At 33.8% G+C, this 13236-nt stretch overlaps 1 protein-coding gene across 8 annotated transcripts in view; it reads right to left on the bottom strand.

Annotated features, from left to right (window-relative positions):
• Positions 1-3364: 3364 nt before the first annotated feature.
• Positions 3365-13236, bottom strand: part of LOC148871374 (TatD related DNase) — a 36585-nt gene continuing 26713 nt past the window's right edge. For 3 of the 8 annotated variants that reach the window (XR_016107817.1, XM_088972443.1, XM_088972442.1), the window contains 2 exons: positions 5354-5437; positions 3365-3704 (listed from right to left, as the gene is read on the bottom strand). Coding sequence is in view for 4 of the 8 variants with exons in the window: in XM_088972443.1 (XP_088828569.1) it covers positions 3635-3704; positions 5354-5437 (154 nt within the window). In the remaining 4 variants the exon portion in view is untranslated. Of the gene's footprint in view, positions 3705-4270; positions 4529-5353; positions 5438-9648; positions 10475-13236 lie in introns of those variants that run through there. The other 5 variants (XM_088972441.1, XM_088972444.1, XM_088972440.1 and 2 more) reach the window with 3 other exon arrangements.

The following is a 13236-nucleotide window of genomic DNA, read 5'->3' as shown; positions in this document are numbered from 1 at the left end:
TTAAAATAAACAATGAGATGCACTTTATCAATAACCTAAATACTCTTTCCTCCTAAAATTACTCCTAAACTACCTCTTCCACTATTCATCTCTCCAAAATTATCTCTAATTTAGTAAAGAGTTTCTATCTTAAATTATCTCTAATTCCTATTTATCCTCTCCCCCACTTTTTATCTATATCTATCTAAAGAAAATCTTGTATTAAAAAATTTAAGAATTATTTAAATATTCTAACAAAATTATATAATAACTTTAAAATATTTGTTAAAAACATAAAAAATAATTTTATATTTTTATAAAATATATCACAAAATTATGTACTAACAATTTAAATTATGTTTTTCTGAATTATCAATTTAAATGTTTTTCAAATATTTAATAATATGTAATAGTTTTAAATAAATAAAATTCAAATAACAAAAAAATTAAATATTTTATAGATTATTTAAATATTTATCATAACTAGATTTTAAATAGTTAAAATAGCGAAATTATATAATAAATTTTAAAAAATATTCAAAGTAGAAAAATAATTATAACATAATATTGAAATTAATAATAATTTAATATATTACAAAATTAATGATGAAATTATGTAATAATAGTATAAATTATGATTTTATGGATAATTAAATTCAATAAATAATTAATATTTTAAATTTTAAATATTCTACATATTATTTAAGTATTTATATAACTAAATATTTTAAATAACAAAATATTTAGCACAACTAGATTTTAAATAGTTAAAATAAAGAAATTATGTAATAAATTTAAAAAAAAATCTAAAAGTAGAAAATAATTATAACATAATAATGAAATTAATAATAATTTAATATATTACAAAATTAATAAAGAAATTATGCAATAATAGTATGAATTATGATTTTATGGATAATTAAATTCAATAAATAATTAATATTTTAAAATTTAAATACTCTACATATTATTTAAGTATTTAAATAACAAAATATTTAGCATAACTAGATTTTGAATAGTTAAAATAAAGAATATATGTAATAAATTTAAAAAAAAAATCTGAAAAGTAGAAAAATAGTTATAACATAATATTGAAATTAATAATAATTTAATATTTTTACAAAATATTATAAATAACTAATTTCAATTATATCAAGTAATAATTAGAGAAAATAACTTTCAAAAAAATATTATTTATTAATAATAATTTTAAACTCTTAATCTGTATTTATTATATAATTATATATTCTAAAATTAATATTTATTGTTTTTAGTATTATTTATTATTTTTTTATAAATATATTTTCAATGATTATGTATAAATTTATTTTGTTTTGTTATTTAACAAAAAACTTTCAATAATTATTGGAGATTAAACTATTGTTATTTATCAAAGATGAGACTATTAATTTTTAACTAAAATTATGAATATTCATGAGTTGGTTTGGTTGAGTCATAGGCTATTTGGCCAACCAAATTGACATAGTCAAGTTGGGGAGTTGGTTAGCTGAAACCAATTGACCTTTTGTAAAAATCGACCCACTCAAGTTTTATCGGTTTGAGTCGATTTTTTACTTGGTTATCCGGTTCAAAAGATTTAAACTTAAAGATTAAATTTAATTTTAAAAATTACAATGCAATTAATAAAAAAAAATTAAAATTAGATCTATGATATAAAACATTTTAGACTAAGAAATATGGAAATTTTCCACTATTTATATTAAAAACTATATTTAAAATATAAAATATTTATATATATCAATGGTTAGGTCGTTTAATTTTGGCCAATTTACAAGTGCCCAAAGTGAAACTGATCCAACTTGGTCGAATTGGGAAATTTTTTAACCAAAATTGACCTAAAATACTAGAAAACTGACCAACTCGGGTCGAGTTGATCGGGTTGGTCAATTTCATCAGTTTGATGAATAAACCTAATTGAAATTAATTATTGTTATTTTTGTATTATAAAAAAATTATTAAAAACAGTATACAAAATATCAATAACTACTAATTATTTAAAAAACAATTGTATACTCTTATGTGTTTCTATTAAGGTCATTTACTAGAACAAACCTAGTAGTTTTATATATTTACTTAAATCTACCTTATAGTTTTCATTTTACTAAAATATCCCATATATTTTACAATTTATTTACTTAATCAACATTTCACTAAGGAGTGTTTGTTTTGACATAAGGCTCATCATTTTTTATTCCAAAAACACACTTAACACTTTTTTGTACAGAAAACAAAATTGACCAAATATAGCCAATAGGGTGGTTGCCCGTGTCTCATTAATGGCAAAAATGGTATTTTTTTTTATTTTCTTTTGATTAAATTTATTTAAATGAACATTAAGGTCAACACTGTCATTTTCTACTGTCATATAATAGAAAATTAATTAAATCCATTGCAAATTATAAGTGGTGTTTTAGTAAAATGCTAACTATAGGGTAAATTTTAGTAAATCCATAAAACTATAAGGGGTATTTTAATAAATCACCATTTCTATTATTTAACTTTCACTTAATAAATCTCGTGCATCACACAGGCCCCCACTAATAAGAAAAGTGTAAGGCATTTAAATCCCTTCACATGCACAGAGGACAATGTGTCCTGATTTTATTGAAGATTCAGTAAGGGAAACAGATAATAATGACGAGCAACCAATAGAACTGGACCTGGCAGCTCCAAGCTACTAGGTTGAATCCAAGCTCAATAACTGGTAAACATAAGAGTATAAAATGGAAGACCCGGAGAGAACTTACATGTATGGCAATCTCTCGTATGGAAATTAAATCAGACTATATTTCATCAAACTTTTGTTTAGATATTGAGATAATTTGATCACATGCATAGAAGACCATCTACTAACACCTTTAGAAAAAGTTCTGTTATAAATTGAAGCATAAAAAGAATTAAAAACATATCAAAAAAGACTTGGGTGGAAGCAAGGATTAAAATATCAATATGCCCCATATCCGTGTTAGTGCATCCAGATACGTTTGGATACATCAATACAATAGTTTTTTAAAGACTATAAAACTTCAAAATATCATGTAGGACCCTCTAAATACCTATAAATTTTAAAATAAAAAGAACAAAAATCAAAGGATATTGTTCATATTGGTATGCACCGACACCCACTTGAGGGTATCGGGCATATTGATATTTTAATCCTTGGGTGGAAATAATAAAAAATGATATAAGAATCCATAATTTAACAATGGATATGGCACCGGACAAAATGGAATACTAAAACAGGATTTATGTAGCCAACCCCATATAGCTGGGACAAGGCTTAGATTGATCACGATGATGAAGACAGTAAAGGTTGCAAATCCATACATTTTGGTTGGGTGATAATCCATTGTCAAAGAGCTCATTCACTAGAAAAACAACCTAAAGCATCTTTCATTTCCAAAATAGCAGCATAAGCAGCGTACTCCCTGGCAACATCCTATCCCATTCTTTTCAATGGCATCCAGGAATTCTAATTCCCATTAACTAGTCCCACTTACTAGTAAGGTTACAACAATAAAAATTGTGGGACCTCAATTTTTTTTCTTTTTTCACTAAAAATGGTGGGACCTCAATTGTGCTCCAGTTAAGAGAATACCTCAACATCAATAACATTGAATGAACACAAAAACATTCACTGAATCTCACGACTGCCAGCAAGAAGAGCATCTGCCACCGAGTCCAAGTCATGGGGAAAGAAAACCCTGCAGAACCAGGTAGAATTTATTCAGAGGAACTGCATATTCCAAGTTCAGAATTCCAAAAACAAGTTAAAAATTTTTAAATCTTTGAAATAAAGTGGCTAAATGGATGAAATCAATCACCAAACTTGTTTCATCAAGCTATGCTCTTTAGGATGATGACAGAAGTCTTTAGATGCTAGTTGACGGGAAAAGCTCCATTGAAGGAAATATCAAGGATTGGGCTTGGTCCCTAAACTCCACCGACTATAGTTACAATAACTTGAAAAAACTGAAGTAGGAATAATTGGTCGAGTGAGTACAAAAAAAAGGGCAGGAAGTCACTGTTTGAAACCACATTGGACCTCCAACCACCAAAAGTAGTGGTTCATGGTCCAGTATTGCAACTGTTTAATTGCAGGTCAGATACATGATACCATATGACTATTTTTTTTTATCAATAACAGCAACTCTTATTAAAGAATTAATAGAAAGGTACAGAAAGCAAGGAGAGGGATAAAATCTCTTAACCCTCCCCGAGAAAAACAACAAACAGAATTACAATACAGCCCATAACATTTCATCCCTACCTGCCCCTTGTTCAACAAGAGCATCCGCAAAGGAGTTAGGACTTCTCTTAACCCATTGCAGCTGAATTTCAATATTCTGAGATAGCCAATTGAACTTTCTTTTTACGTTGGAAAACTTCCATAATCCATTTTCCTCCTTTTGCAACCAGCCTATAACCACTTTTGAGTCACCTTCAACAATTAACTTTCTGGTATTCAATTCTTTAGCCTTGTTTAACCCTTCCATTACCACCATAACCTCAGGTCCAAGTGAATCCTCTACACCAATTCAATGCCAGAGGGTCCTGGATTACCTTATGACTATATTGATAATAACCATTCAATAAATTAAAAAAAGAAAAAAGAAAACTAAACCTTAAGTAGTAAAGCTAGGTTATCTCATATCATAGGTCAAAACAATTAGAAGAAACCTTGCATCTGAAGAGTCGATGTATTACACTAGTTATACAGCAAAGGTTCTATCCCATGAACAGAAACCATTTGATTGGCATCTTTTGCCTTGATGCACAAGTTCTTGGACCTCTGTAATAATCACAAATAAACCCTATGAATCCCTAGTCCTAAAGGTTGCAATCCGATGGTTTTAACATAAGGAGGACAATCTCCATGGAGAGTTCCAGCATTTTCTGCTCTTATTATCAAGGTCTAGAGTACAGAAATCAGACCTCCCTGGGGACCTTAGTCAATTCCCATATTTTTATCCGACCCTACCACTTTCCTCTCTTTCGGTTTTCTAAAATGCACAAATAAGGGATCAGCATTTCACAGCATAGATAGGTATTGAGTCACATAGTGTCGTTTAGGCAAGAAAACAATGTACAAAGCATTGAACAGTTCCAAGGTTCAACTATTTGGCCAAATTGTGCAAGTGACTTTCAACCCAACAATGGTCTATGGCTTAGCCTCAAGGCCCTCAACTGCTTAAATGACTGGTTGACAGTTGGCAAAGGTTCAACTATGGTTCAGTATGGTTTCATAAAACATTAATTACAAAGAACGTGAAGTCTTCTTAATTCAAAATATAGATGCCTGAATCAGACATACATAAACTGAAGAGAAAATGAAGTTCTATCAATAACGTACCTGCAGGTGTTGTGGTACAAGGTCTTACTTAGCTGGTTTATGTCAGCAATACCTTTACAGCCTGCCACCACCTCAAGGACTTGCCTGAAGAAAAATATGGAGGAATTATTTCAACAACTGTTAATCCAGAACAGTCATCATGGCGTGGTTTGTTTTCAATGCAACTTCATTTGCAATGGTATAAAAGTATGGGAATGCAAATTTTGATTCAAATTTGTTTCAACTTCTACCTTATCATGTTTGTTTGCAAAATAAAGTAAAATCCAAAGCAAAAGTGGACAAGAAATTGCACTTTCATGCATTTGTAGCAGTGCAAACGAATTGCACTTCAAACAAACAGAGCCTAAAAGGAAAGAAATGCCTGAAAACAGTCGGATGTCTTTCTCTCAATCTTTCTCCAATTTAACAAGTCATGCACACCAAGGTTCCAGATAATGCTTAATAGGAGAACTCCAAGACAATAAAATCACCGATTTCAATGCCTTCAAAACAACTTTTAGCTATGAAAGTTAGAGGCCCAATAAAAGAGACAATAAGTACAAGCTTGAGCATAAATCCATGTTTGATTTTCAGTAGATCACAACTAAGATAACAGACACTAAACTTTAACAACAGTAATTACCCTCAACAAATGGAAATCATATATCCACTGTAAGAGGTGAGCAGTTGAACAATAATTAGTATAATACTGTAGTGGATCCTTAACATAAATAAGGAACGTTGCAGTGTAAAGCTGGCTATAGTTAACAGCATTATCATAATGACATACAGATAAAATGCTAAATAAAGAACTTTTTATTCCTTAATTTCTGCAACCTGTTTTATAAGTTTTTTTTTTCTCTATTTTGGAAAAGTATATTTAGTGGACCATGTAATGGAGTAGGTCATATTTGAGATCAACCCTTTCCATAACCACATTTATCAGGATAGGGAAATCACAAAAGATCTATAATAAGGAACTTTCACTTGCACCTCTTATTTTAAGTCTTTTTGCCTTTCTTGTGGTCACCAATTGTTCCCCTCTAAGGAAGTTTGGTATAGGATGATTCCTCCAAAGATCATGACTTTTTGTTGGAAAGTGTACCTTGGGAAATTAAACACTTTAGATAACCTACAAAAGAGAAGACCTCTCATGTATTTCTCCCAACTGGTGTGTTCTCTGTAGATCTCATGGGGAGGATTGCTATCACTTATTGATTTCCTGTCTGTTGGCAGATTTATGGGTTTGGCTCCTCTCGCTGTTTGTGTAGTTGGAACCTACCAGCTGATATACGTACAACTTTTTTACCACTCGACCTTCTCTTGGCCCAAAAAAAAAGAGGGAGAATTATGTGGAGAACTGGAGATGTGCCGGGGCAGCTTTTCTATGGACCTTATGGGAGGAAAGAAACACTAGAATCTTCCAAGAAAAGGAAGGAGCAGCCTAGATTTAAAGGATTGTGTTCTAAATAGGGCAATATACTGGCTAAAAGCCACAGAGATCTTTCAGCAATTCTCCTTTAGTGATCTTTGGAGAAACTGGTTAACAGTAGCAAGTTGCTTATTAGGGCAGCTAAAGGTGGCTTCCCCCATCTGCAGGATCTGTGAAGCTGAACTTTGATGGGAGCAGCCTAGGCAATCCAAGACCCTCTGGAATGGGGGGTGGTATTGAGAAATCAGTATGGAGAGGTAGTCCTTCTGTACTCAGATCCTCTGGGACATGGAGATTCTGTTAGGACAGAATTACTAGCTGCTGTACAAGGGGTTCTTTTTGCAAGCCAGATGGGGGTAGAGCAATTGATTATTGAAGGAGACTCTAAGGTAGGGGTGGGCTGACTGAATAACCCCCAGAATGCGGCTTGGTGCTACAAAAATGAAATCAAGAAGTTCAAATGGCTGATAAGAAATATGCCTACTTCTATACAGTGGGTGGGGAGATCAGCAAATGCTTTGGTGGATGTATAAATGTATTAGCCAAGCAAGGGGCAAACAGGGAAGACCTTTTCTGGGCTCAATTGTGATCTTCGTTGTTTTTTGTTTTCCTTGTAATTTGTTGGGGGAGGCTGCAACTCGTGCCTCTCTGAGGGTTGTATGAGCTTTCAATCTCAAACCTGTTTATGATCTAATAAAATTATCATCATTTATCAATAAAAGGAAGCAGTGTTTTAAAGGCATGCCTAGACGCCACAGTCAAGGCACATTTTAAGGAATGTGCCTCACCTGAACCCAAGTACAGCCCCTTTCAAAAGGCATGCACCCGGTGTACCTGATCATATCAGTCCTACATCAATTGGTATCAGGGTTATTGATCCTATATCAATAATTTAGATCATCATATTGCTTTGTAAAAGTAATAGATCTACTGCTCATTCTATTCCATAGTATATGAATTAGCAGTATTTGTCTCCAACCTATTGTTAGGATATTTCAATTTTTTCTATTCCTAGTCCTAAGACTGTGGCTAAGGCTCTAAATCATCCTGAGTAGAAGAGGTGATGAATCTTGAAATGAGTGTTTCCTGAGGATTCAGACTCTAAAGATGAACTGAATGCCTTTAATAGGATATACTAGAACACAAAGGAAGATATCAGCAACGTTTTCGAATCGTCGTTGACCCAGATGGTCGGACCGTTCGGACCGGAAACCGGTCACTCGAGCAGTTCTGGGTTACCTCAAACCATCATTTAGTGAAAAAATGTTGACAAAGTCAAAAAACCATCAACCAGTTCGACCCGGCCAACAGTTAGCGGTTCGGTATTTTTTAAATTCTGTTTTTTTTTTATTTTAAAATAAAAATAAAACAAAAAATAAAATGCCAAATCTATCCTAAAATCTAACCTTCGAAAGTAGCTAGTTAGCCTCTTAAACCAAAAGCCTTCAGGCGGCAATACACTGGCACCACCCTTCCCAGAATCCGAGCGAGCACCCGTCGGCGGCCAAAGCTTCACTGCGGCTGCCAGCGAACACTATGGACTCCAACCTCACTATCTTCAGTTCTTCACTGCGGTTGCAAGCGAATTCTGCGATTTTTCAGGTAACTAAGTGAGTCGGCGACCACTGTTCAGTTCAGAACCACCATTATTCAGTTCATAACTTTAGATTTCAATTTTTATCCCTCATTTAGCCATTTCAATGATTTTTAATTAACTCTTTTTTTTTTTGCAATACTATCATTTTTCAAGGAACTGAACCACCATTTGCACCAGTGACCACTGCATTGGAGCCAAGAGCCACTGCAGATTGCAGAATCTGAGTTTGAGGCATCCCTTGTTTTTCAGTTTACATCTGATTATGATATCTCAGGTATGACTGGGATGCTGCAACAACAGCTGGTTTTCTACGGAAATATAATCTTTCAGGTAACCCTCAACTTTCCACTTTATTATCATTGGTTCTATTTATATAATTAAGTTCAATTGGATTAACTGTTTTTATTTTCAGATCTAAAAGAACTTTTTAAACTTGAGTCTTGATACTTTACTAGAATTGGCTAGAATTATTTGAACTTTATATTTCCTTTTATGTCAGTCATTTTCAGATCTGTTCGGATAAGAGTTATGTTGCTGAATGAAGTATTTACTCTTTCTGCTGCCTAAAATTGTAGCCTCGGTGTAATGACTGCCTGATGTGTTGGATTGTAGACTTTATTAGGAAATGCTGAACCATTAACTTGTTTAAGCCTTTTGTTCCTCAATTTGTTTTACCTCTTCTCTTCATTGTAATAAACAGAAGGTGAAAAAACAAGCAGCTCATACTTTTTTTATTGGAATTTTCTTTTTGTAAAGCTATAGAAACTAGAAAGCTATATTTGGGAATGAGTATAGGTTCAGATTTGGTTATCCTTGTAAAGATCTTCGTTGTACGGGGCTTTGTACTTTTTTAATATTTTTAATGAAATAAAAAAAAAAAAAAACATTGGATGCTAGGTGGTTGAAGGTATGTTCAGCCGGTAAATTTTATCTAATGGCTTTGTAATTTTCTGTATTTTATGGAATTTTTTTCTATATTTTTTGGTATTTTTTTCTGTATTTTTTTTTGTATTTTATTATTTTTATATTTAGATATTTTTATTTTTTCATATGTTGTTCTTTTTCCCGTATTTTCCTGTGTATTTTCTGTACTTTATTTAATTTTTATGATATTTTTTATTATATATAAATATTTTTTTTGTTTTTTAATTTATTTATGACGTCGCGGGTCAAACCGTTCGACCCGGATGGTTGAACCGCCAAACCGGAAAGTGGTGCCCAGAACAGTTCCGTTTCCAGGTCGGTTTTTTAAACCTTGGATACCAGAGATTTGGACATCTGTTATACTTTTTTCTATCAGCAAAGAAATCCATTTATTAATTTAAATCTGAATTTAAGATACAACAATTCCCAAAACAAAGTTAGTTTACAACAGTGCCCAAAATATGGATGCTCTATAAGCTTCCTGCTTGGCTAACATATCCGCCAACCCATTAGCTTCCCTTTTAACCCATTTGAAGGTAGAATTAAATCTCTTTGCAAGTTGGTCAATCTGTCTAAAGTGAATCTTAGCTTCCAAGGTGCTGGCTCAATTTGCTTTGCGCATGTTATAATCAGAAGCGAGTTTCCTTTAATTTCCAGCTCTCTTGCACCTAACCGTTCAACAAGCTTCAGTCCTTGCAACAGGGCCTTGGTTCAGCTTGAATTGAGTCTGCATACCCGATTGGTCCTGAGAACAAGGCCAACACTGCTCCTTGATGGTTTCAAAAGACTCCCCCTACTCCTGCTCTTCCTGGGTTGCCAAATGAACTACCATCGAAGTTTAGCTTCAGTTTAGTTACCCCTGGTGGTTTCCACTCCACTCTTATTGCTTCTCTATGTGGTTCTGACTTCTGAGAGTGCCACCTCTCTCCAATTCCTTAAGAAGTCATCCGTGGGAATACCTTTGAACAATTCCAAGGTTTTAACCCAATGTACCGATCTCATTTTGATGGCTTCAATCACCTCCTCTAAGGATTTACTTTTTTCATTGAAGATCCTCTGATTTTTCTCTTCCCAAATTGACCAAACAACAGCAGCATGTACTGTCTTCCACATGCATCTTCCCCTTTTCATCTGTTGCCTTAGGGAGGTTGGGTTGAAAAGACTCACTATGTCTTGTGGGGGAGCCCATCTGCATCCAAAGAGAACAGAAATAGTCTCAAATACAAAAAACAAATGAGTAGGAGAGCAGTAATTGAGAGAGGGTTTCACCACAAGCCTTGCAGAGAACACACACGAGGAGAAAGGCACATGTTTGGCCTTCTTTTCTATAGCACATCACAAGTGTTTAGCTTCCCTAGAAACATTTCCCAGCAAAGAGATTGTACTTTAGGAGGAATTGGTTTACACCAGATTTCTCTTACAGGAAAATTCGCCCCCACACTAGCCGACTGGGCAAGTATGTCGAAGAAAGAAGAACAGGAAAATAAACCATCTGAAGCTGGATGCTAAATTCTATTATCACGGCTATTTTGGTCCAGGTAAACCACTTCCAACTTTGACAAAAGGAGAGAATCACACTAATTATCTCTCAAACCCCTTCTAAACCCTAAATCCCAATTTAACCCAGATTTTGAGGGTGTAGCTACCCTTGCTATAGGATCAGCCTTTAGGTTTGACAGATAATAGAGGTTAGGGAATTCAAGCTAAGAGGCTGGTCTCCAAGCCAAAGGTCTTCCCAGAATAAGGCTTTGTCCCCACACCCAACATCAAGATGAACAAAGAGGTTGGACAACTATTATACTTGTGTATCACTAGACCTAACATCCCATATATGATGAGTGTAAATAACTTGTTTATGCATGAAGTTCCCCAAGGAGGCAGCTAATAATTCTTGCACACTTGAAGAAGACTCTAAAGAAGGAAACATTATATGTTCAATTGTAGGCACATTAGAGTTGAAGCATATAGAGATGCATATTGGACTGGTTCAGTCAATGAAAAGTCTATATCTGGCTCCTATACATTTGTAGACTAATCTTATATCATGGAGGAGCAAAAACCAATCAATTGTTGCTTTGTCTCGTACAGAGGCAGAGTATCAAGCTATGGCATTCTTGAGAACAATTGTTGCTTTGTTGTATTATGACAACCAAACTAGGATAAACATTGCTCATAATCTCAGCATGACCATATAAAACACATTGAGATGGATCATCATTTTATTCATGATAGTATTGTTCTCAAGAATCTTTATTTGCTCTTTGTCAAGTCTGAATTGCAATTGGCTGATGTCATAACAAACAGATTTGACAAATCTAAGTATGAACATAATCTTAACAAGCTCAGCATGATTATGTTCAGCTTGAGTATAGACAAATTTATTTTAGTTGTACTTTATTTTATGAGATATAAATATGATTTGAAAGGACAGATCACCCATGATTCTACTCTCTCTCATACCTTGTGTTCTTTCTAGTCTCTTCTTATACTCTTCTCTTCCCATTACTCTATCTCCTAATTGTTTCTTCTATTGTATTTAAGGATGCAAACTGATTGAATCGGATTCGAATTGGGGTATATCCGAATCAGATCCAATAAGGATCGTCAGATATCTGAATCTGATCCGATCTTATTTAACTTCTGAAAAAATTAATAAATTATTCAAAGGAAAAAATCATAACAGTTTATATAAAGAAAAACAAAAAAAAATACAAGTATTTTTCAAATATTTTATCACATATATACATGTTTTTTAAAAAATAAATAATATAAATTACAAAAATGCAATGTAAACATATGTATAAATAAATAAATAACATATATATATGATCGGATTGGATTGTTTCAGATGAGAGGGGGGGGAGGGGGATCTGAATTCAATCCAATTATCCGATCCGAAAATCCAACAGGGGATATCTGACAAAATAGGATCAGATCTATTTGCACCCCTAGTTGTATTGATTTTTCTATATGAATTCTACAATACAATTCCAACCACTATTAATCCCTCTTAAATGCACCAATCTGTCATTACAAATAAAATCCCATTTTTCCCCCTTGTTACATAAAAACTACTTTCCCCAAGACATTAATTTGACTTTCAACCCCAAATCACCTTAACCATTTGGATAGTTACATGTCTTCAGTTTCCACTGACTTAAACCCTCTGCCATGTGTATTCTTCCATTGACGGTATTGTAAGATGGTGGAATGGTGATAATATGTGGAGTCTCAGAAATTCGAAGGGAGCAATGGAGTTGGAAAGGGGAAGATCTCAACCTGGAGAGAAAGGGAATTAGGGCTCTGCAACTTTGAAGGAGAAAGATTGTATTCTCCTCCGAGTGCGTGGGGCTCTCTCTCTCTTAGCCCTTTTTATAGTTATCCTGCCCACCTTGCACACCCCTTGGGTGTCACGAGAAAAGTGAGGCCATGGTTTTGTACAGGGAATATCCTCTTGTTAGACAAGTATCTGAATTAGTTGTGCCAAGTTGGCATGGAGTTATCTGAATTAGGAATGAAGGGACTTGAAACTGAATCAAGTATCTTTCCCCTACCACTGTGCACCTATCCAATGACAAGACAACCCAGCCACATGCTATCCCCTGTGGCATTACTTTGCATGCCAGGATGGCCATGAGAAAGTATTTCACATAGTTTAGTTTGGGTGGTTGTATCAAACACCTAGTTTTGCATGCCAATGGTTGTGGGCATGTCTATGCCGTTGTAGCCTTACTTCACATGCTAGAATGGCCACAAGATAGTTTTTCACATAGTTTAGTTTTGGTGGCTGTACCGAGTTTTGCATGCCGATGGTTATGGATGTGCCTATGCCCTTACAGCTGTATCAAGAAACACTCCCCATATCTTCCACAATATCAACTTCAAAAGATTTCCCACCTCCAACCACTTGTACCTCCTTAAAATGTGAAATACCATTAATAACCCTATCTT

Source organism: Nelumbo lutea, chromosome 2 (genome assembly GCF_056320005.1).
Source record: "Nelumbo lutea isolate HS-2025 chromosome 2, American lotus-T2T, whole genome shotgun sequence".
Lineage (NCBI taxonomy): Eukaryota > Viridiplantae > Streptophyta > Magnoliopsida > Proteales > Nelumbonaceae > Nelumbo > Nelumbo lutea.
This window is presented reverse-complemented; position numbering and strand designations above follow the sequence as displayed.